Here is a 7,761-nt window from a genome sequence, read left to right as displayed (position 1 = left end):
TAGAAAAGACAGATTGTGGACATTTCAGACATTTTCAGTAGAGGCACCACTGTGACACTTGGCCACCTCCTTGCACCTACTGTGGAGAGCCAGCTGCCAGGGAGGGACAAGCCCTACTTAGTGATTACAGCTAGGGAGCATGGATGTCATCCCATGCAGGTGAAGAACGGTGTGTGTGGATACACGGAGACATTTTTTTTTTCTGCTCCTGTTGGAGGCTCGCTCCCTCATAGTGTGGTAGATACAGTAGCACAGCAGGCCTTTCTGTGAACATACCTAACACCCCATCTTTAAGAGTTCCTCTTCTCCTGTGCTTTCCAGGAGGTACTGTTTGTAGCTTTCTCCTTTCCCACCCTCAGTTGAAAGGTGGAGTATTGTGGCATTGAGTCTGTTTCTGTCAGGATCAATATGGATCAATATAGATCCAAGGCCCTGACACTGCTGTAAGTGCTGAAATATAAGGGCATGTGAAAACTAATACGCTTATGCCTACGTTTTTGATGTCTTGCAAATCTTGGCACTATGAAAATATTCCCCTCAGAATGAGTATCATGTTGGCTTTGTACATGTTTACTGGGAACTTCAAAAGTCTAGTCTCACTCCGAGAGGCTGCTGTTCGGAGTTTCCAAAGGCGCACTGTAGTGACAATGAAGTGTATGGGCAGATCCTCTGGAGACAGAGTAGATTTCACTTTGCAGTCAGTCTCAGGAGTCTGGAGCTAGCTGCCAAAAGCACCATATTGAGAAGGGCACAGTGGCACACAGAGCAATGCAGTGATCCATAAGCCGTGCCTCCCCTGAAGGCAGAAGTGAAGACTCCTTGCCAAGGAGGTGTTTGGTTTATGATTTTGTTCTACATAAGAGGCCAGTTTGCCAGCTGGGTTCCTTTTTGTCCTGGTATGAATGATGCAGGAGTTGGAAAAAAAAATCACTGTATCTTATTTTCAGTTTCACCTTTTCCAATGCCTGTATTTGTCTTTCTGTTTTAAACAGACTTATCACCATCCCATGGATACGTTACTTGCCTTGCCTTGGAAGAATCAATAGTGCCATTGGATATTAATCACCTTGGCCTCGGGGGGGCTGTCAGAATGAATGGCAGGTCATGTGGCATGAATCTCCACCAGACATCAAGAACCCCACAGGGGCCTGGGCTTCTCAGTGGTCTACCTATTGCTCCCATCAGAGCCCACTCGGGCACTCCTGGCCCCTCATCCTGTGCCAGCACACCCAGCCCCACTATTGGAAATCTTGCTAACAGCCTTCACCTCAAGATGTCCTCCGGAGCAGGGATGGCTCCTCTGAGCAACATGGCTGCAAGCCCCATCCATTTGCCTGCCCTCAGCCCCAGGAGACAGTTACTCGCCAACGGGAAGCCTCAGTTTCAGGTCACTCAAGCTGGCGGCATGGCAGCGTCACTTACTGTAAAGCCCAAACAGCAAGAATTCGGAGACCTCTTTTCTCCAAATCTCGAGAAAGGTAGGATCATCACTTTGGAATCTTTTTTAAAAATGGGAACGTTTCATCTGACCCGTGTCTGTTCACTGCCAGAAAGTTCTATAAAACAAACAAACAAACCATAATTCAGTATTAGAGTGAAGGCTCAATGGTCTCATGCTTGGTAAGGGGGTTGGCTGTATACTTTTGTGTGTGTAAATGCTAGGTACAAGTGTGTGACACTTTGGAATTGAAGCAGAGCAGAAGGTAATGTGGATCAGCTTAAAAGGGACCTAGGGAGGGAGGTGATGACAGGAGGGCAGGAGCAGAGTGAGGATGTTTGCCTTCTGTGTACCTGTAGCCCTGTCCTGGCTTATGGGCCTGGTGGGGTGGATCCTGAAGGCAGTGGAGGACAGGCCTTAACCAGAATTAATGCTGGTGTTTAGAAGTACTAGAAGAAAAGCTGTGTGTAGAAGGACAGGGCTATAAGGGACACATTTTAATAACCGGTAAAATAAGGAGTCAGCATATATAAATGGGAAAATTAAGAGTGATATCAAAAGAGGAACTTAAACTGGAATAATGCACAGCTTTCCCCCCTGTAGTGACATGCTAGGCATGTTCTGCCGATGAGTCCTGTCCCCAACAGGAATAAGAAACACTTATTTAAATTTTGCGAGGGGCTACAAAACTTGTTTAATTTGAAATACGGCGTGCGCTTTTTAAATTCAGTAGTGATTGGATTACCGTATATTTCAAATGACAAGAGTAGTTGTTGAGGACTGACAAAGTATTTAAATGACACACTTTCTCTAGCAACTGGTGTGGGCCTAACGGACTTACATTGCAGATGGTATTTGTGTTTAGGCTAGGGAGAAAAAGAGCCTGTATCCTATATAACCATAGCTTTTTATGTAAAATAGCATTCTGTATATTCCTTAAGGTACTTTATCATTTAGTATTAAATGTGTTTATACTGCCCAGTAGAGTTACTAGCAAGCTTCTGAATGGCCACCTATGCTGTTAATTAAGGCGAATAATGATTTATAACAGACATATGTAGCCAAAGACTTATTTGCCTTGGTGTCTGTGTATTTCGATATATGGAGTGCTTGGCATAAATGAAGAGATGAAAAAAAAAAAAAACCTCAACAGTAAACATACATGTAGCTTTTATACTCCTCTTTTATTTTTTATTTTCTTTTCTCAATTATTTATATTTAGTCTAAGTTCTGTTTAGAGTTGTTGCTTTTTCCTAGAGGTACTGCTGTTTAAGTTCAGGTAAAGTGTCCCTGGGAGCCTTTTCTAGAATAATCTGTCACTGTGAGGCCACTGTGCCTAGAGGTAGAGCAGTGAGCTGCTTCTTCCTGAACTACACTGTTGGGTTTTGGAGGTTTTGTGCCAGCGCCACCCCCCCCCCCCCACCCGCCCCAAGCTCCTGTTGACTAGTGAGCTGTAGCTTGCTTTTACAGGCACTTACGTCCACGTGGCTGACAGTGGTAATGGAGATAGTATTAATATCTTGGACTTCTCCTATCACGTATCCTGTGTCAGGCAGCACATGGGGATGCTTTCCAGCGTAGACTCAGGGATTGCTCGCAACAGCAGTGGTTGACTTAACTGATGGAAAGGTCCAAAATGACAAACACTTCGGGGATACTTACATGACTCTGGTTTTAAAACGCGCTTCAGGAACTTAGGTAAGTGTGCTTAACTGAGTGAGTCATCAGGGCCCATAGACCTTGCAGTGCATGGAGAGCCCTTGCTGTTTTCCTGGCCTTCCCCTGAGCCTTGCTGGCTCTTTGCTAGCAGACAGGGCCTGGCTTCCCGTTAACACGCGCGGAGCATGAGCCCTCACAGATACGAAGCGTCGGACAATCTGAATGTATTCCTCCTCAGCCTCGCAGCTTGGATACCATCAGTGGTCTTGGTGAGGCCAGAAGGGGTTGAATTGTTCCTGTAGCTCTTGTCAGAGTTCATAAATTAAGCCAGCGGCCAGTGGGCTGGGATTGCTTAGACTCCCTCTGATCATTTATTCAACAAATAATTATTGAACATACATTGTGTGGGAGCCGTTGTTCTGGAAGACCTGCCAGTAAAATGTCCTCCCCTCGGGGTGTTTGAGAATGTGGACAAATGGATGGGCAGTTAAAAATAAAGCCCGGTGAGGGCTCTGAGAGGGAGGCACTCAGAATAGTGTGGCAGCCTTTATATGCGAGAGTATGTGTGTGTACATGAGCAGGCAGATGTGGAGTCCAGAGGCTAATATAGGTCTCTTCCCTCCTCAGTCACGTCCTACTTTTTTATTTTTTATTTTGTTTTAATTTTTGTTTTTATTTTAAAGACAGAGACTCTCTCTGAATCTGGAGCTCACTAGTTTGGCTAGAAAGGTTGGCCAGCGCACTCGCGGGATCTTCCTGTCTTTGCCTCCCCAGCCCTGCGATTACAGACACGTCTCGCTACTCTCAGCATTCATGTGGGTGCTGGGAAATCCAAACTTCAAGTCCCTGTGTTTGTACAGCAGTGAGCCACCCCCTCTGTCTTGTGAGAGGGCTCCCTGGCCTCCTAAAAGGTGGATCTAGGGGGAGGAGAGGGCATCTAAGGACACGTTTGAAAGTGAGGTGCTAGCCTTTGCAACGCCCTCAAGTGTGTGCATGAGGGAGAGTGAGTGTGTCCACGCATGAGCTGGCATGGCATGTGTGTGTGCATATGAGAGAGCTTTCTGGCATTTGTTTTGGGTAGGGAGAAAAGCCACAACCCAAGCCTGGAGGCGTGAGATCATGGGAGGTTGCTGATTTCTACCTGGCTGCACATTGCCTGAAAATGTAGAGGGTTTTTTTGTTTTGTTTTGTTTTGTTTTGTTTTTAACAAGAGTTGACACTGAAGAGGAGTAAACAGAATGAGACAGATAGAGTCATAAGTCTGGTATGGAGGCACACACCTTTAATCCTAGCACTTGGGAGGCAGAGGCAGGTGTATCCCTGTGAGGTTGAGGCCAGCCTGGTCTCAAAGTGAGTCCAGGACAGCCAAGGCTACACAGAGAAACCCTGTCTCGAAAAAACAAAAAAATAAAAACAAAATTAAAAACCCAAAACAAACAAACAAACAAACCTCATGAATGAGGCACCAAGAAGTAGATGTGTCGGTCTGCTTTGACTCTGGGGCAGTGTGTAACTCTGAGAATACCAATTGAGGCTTCTAGAAAGAGCTTGGGACTGTATATGAGTGTGCATAGAAACGAGGAGACTAATGGTAAGGACTTTGCTAGTGAGATTGTGGTGGCCCAAGAGAGTGGATGATTTAAGTCTCCAGTCAGACCTGAGGACCTGAGAGGCAGAAGAGCTCATAGCTCCAGACTCAGGAAGAGCCAGTGTTCCAGTGAGGCCAAAGGCAAGAAAAAGGACCAGCGTTCCAGTTCAAAGGCAACAGCCAGGAGAAGAGTTGCCCCACATGTGGGGGAAGGGCCGCCTTTTGCTCAGACCATGAAATAATTGGATGTAGCCTCTCATAACCAAGGAGGGCACTCCCCTCCCTCAGGCTGCTGATGTAAAACGCTAATCTCACCCAGAAAAAGAATATTATCTCACCAAGCGTTTGAGCGCCTTGTAGTCAAGGTAGATTCACACAAAATTAACCCCAGTAGGGCCTCATTGCCTCGGGAGAGTGTACAGTTTACCCAGCAACACGAAGGAGCCTTTTCTGAGTCCTGAGGCTGGTTGTACTGACGCTTGGAACTGTATCCAAAGAATTGAAGTTGGTTCCACTAACCTGGAAACACAGATGACAGTGGCTTCAGCATCCTATGATGTGAGTTCCAAACGGTCCCATGAGGTCACAGGCATGCCACAGTGAACTTAAAGAGTCTTTGGGCACTGTGCTTTGAAGACAGAGTTTGCACTGTGCATTTTGAAGGAATCAGAGAGTTACCCATTCTCTGCTCATCAGGTAAAACTCCGCTAGTAGGAACCGACGTTTTCCATGGTGAATTCCATGACATTCCTCTTGGTGATTTTTGCAAAGCTACGACCTCAGCAAGCACTTTTTTTTTTTTTTAAATACCTGTTCCTGAAAGCATCGTTCACCATAGCCAGATGGAAGATAAGCAACGGTCCATCACAAGGTGAATGAAGAGACACAGCGTGATGGTGCTTGTACATGCAACTTGGATAAAGGAAGGAAATCCTGGCATATACGCTAACGGATGAACGTTGAGTAAACTGTGCTAAATGAAATGTATCTGCTTCAAAAGCATATGCTTCTATGAGTCTCCTTATCTGAGTTCTTGGAATCGTCAGGTTTATAGAGACAGTGGTGGTTGCTAAGGGCTTGGACAACAGGAACGAGGCGCTAGTACTTGGACAGGACAGATTTGGTTTGAAGTGAGAGAGTTTTGGAGTTGGGTGGCTATTTTATTTTATTTTATTTTATTTTTTTTCATGTTAAAAATTATTTAATTATTTAACATTTGGGATTTTCTTTGACAGAGTCTCAAAGACTGACCCGGCACTCACTTTATAGACTAGGCTGGTCTTGAACTTGGGGCAGTTACCTCTTGTGTCTACCTTCTGAATGCCAAGATTACAGGCCAGAGTCGCCACACTGGCCTATTCTCCTACAATTTTAGGAAACAAGTAGATGTGAGCAGGCAGTGAGTATGATCTGCCTTATTCCAAGGTTTGAGAAGTGGTAGGGTACACCACAAAAGCATATATCCTTCCTAAATGGTGCCTGTTTAAGAATCAAACAAGGATGTTATTTTTCTTTTAATTTATGAATATTACTTTTTAAAGCAGCTAATAGGTTGCTAGTACATAAATGCTGTTAAGTGTTTACACCTAACTACAAGATAAACGTGGCTGTTAGGTGTTTCTGTGGGCCCGAGGGCACTGTAAAAACACAGACACTTGGCTGGCCACATCTTTGAGTGCTCAGGGCCTGTCAAGAAGGTGTTTTTCTTACAGCTGGGTCAGCATTGTCTGTGCAGCACTGCACTGTCAGGCCCGAGACTGTGGAGCGTTCCTCTTGGCTACACAGTGGCCGCTTCAGTCTAGCTCTGACTAGAGTCTGCCTTCTGAGGAGAGGGGGAAGGAAGGATAAAAAGCAGAAAAAGAAAAGGATTATTTCCTCAATTTTGTACCCTTTAAACAGCTTCCTGTGAACACTATCAGTCATTTCCACTTAGACTAGCCAGTCTTTTTTTTTTTTTTTTAAACAAACTACTTTTTTGTTGTTGGGTTTTTTTTGTTTTGTTTTTTATTTTTCTTTTTTCAAGACAAAGTTTCTTTGTGTAGCCTTGACTATCCTGGACTAGCTTTGTGGACCAGGCTGGCCTCGATCTAACAGCGATCCTCCTGTCTCTGCCTCCCAAGTGATGGGATTAAAGGCACGCACCACCACGCCCAGCTTTACCAAACTACTTCTTGTTTTTTTTTTTTTTGTTGTTGTTGTTGTTTTTTTGTTTGTTTGCTTGTTTTTTGAGACAGGGTTTCTCTGTGTAGCCTTGACTGTCCTGGTCTGGCTTTGTAGACCAGGCTGGCCTCGAACTCACAGCGATCCACCTGCCTCTGCCTCCCTAGTGCTGGGATTAAAGGTGTGCGCCACCATGCCCAGCCTACAAACTACTTCTTAAGGAGCAAAATTCAATGTTTGGTCTCAGTGTTTTTGGTTTTAACTTACTTTCCATTATTTTGTATTCTGTTTTATTATAATTAAATAACAAGTTAACTTTTTTTTTTTTGAGACAAGATTTCACTGTGTAGCCCTGGATGGCTTGGAACGTGTTTTGTAGACAAGCCTTGAACTCAGTCATCCTCCTGCCTCAACATCCCCAAAATGCCAAGCTAACAGACATGTGCCACTATACCTAGATTTAACTTTTCAGCATTTTACCACATTTATCTTTTTCAAGTCCATTGAACCACTTGAAAATAAGTGACAGACAACTGACATTGATCTTCAAGTTGGCATTCCTCATTCATAGACACAAATTCATGTTCAGCACAACTGGGGAAGTTAACACAACAGTTTCACTTATATATAATTATATCTTAATAGGCAGTCCATAATCAAATTAATCAAATTAATTTTACATTATTGTTTTATATTTTATTCAGACATTTTCTCTCTCTACTTACCATCCAAGTGCCCTTTCTGGCTGGTTTTTAATTTAGACAGCTCTAATCAAGTTCAAGTAAATTGCATGCAGCTATCACAGTATTTCGGGTTTCTATTTTCTAGCCTTCCCGCTCCTCCATGCATTTTTCCTTAGGGTTGGGTTGGGTTCAGGTTAGCTCAGGCTGGTTTGCCTGACCATTTATTTCTTCAT

At 44.2% G+C, this 7,761-nt stretch overlaps 1 protein-coding gene across 2 annotated transcripts in view; it reads left to right on the top strand.

The window, feature by feature from the left end:
- The first annotated feature begins 1,008 nt into the window (after positions 1-1,008).
- Glis3 (GLIS family zinc finger 3) overlaps positions 1,009-7,761 on the top strand; it is a 407,159-nt gene continuing 400,406 nt past the window's right edge. The window contains exon 1 of one of the 2 annotated variants that reach the window (XM_051146301.1): positions 1,009-1,478. In XM_051146301.1, coding sequence (XP_051002258.1) covers positions 1,091-1,478 — 388 coding nt within the window. In that variant the 5' untranslated portion in view covers positions 1,009-1,090. The remainder of the gene's footprint in view (positions 1,479-7,761) is intronic. The other variant, XM_051146302.1, reaches the window with a different exon arrangement.

The sequence above is a fragment of the Acomys russatus genome, chromosome 5, assembly GCF_903995435.1.
Source record: "Acomys russatus chromosome 5, mAcoRus1.1, whole genome shotgun sequence".
Taxonomy (NCBI): Eukaryota; Metazoa; Chordata; class Mammalia; order Rodentia; family Muridae; genus Acomys; species Acomys russatus.
This window is presented reverse-complemented; position numbering and strand designations above follow the sequence as displayed.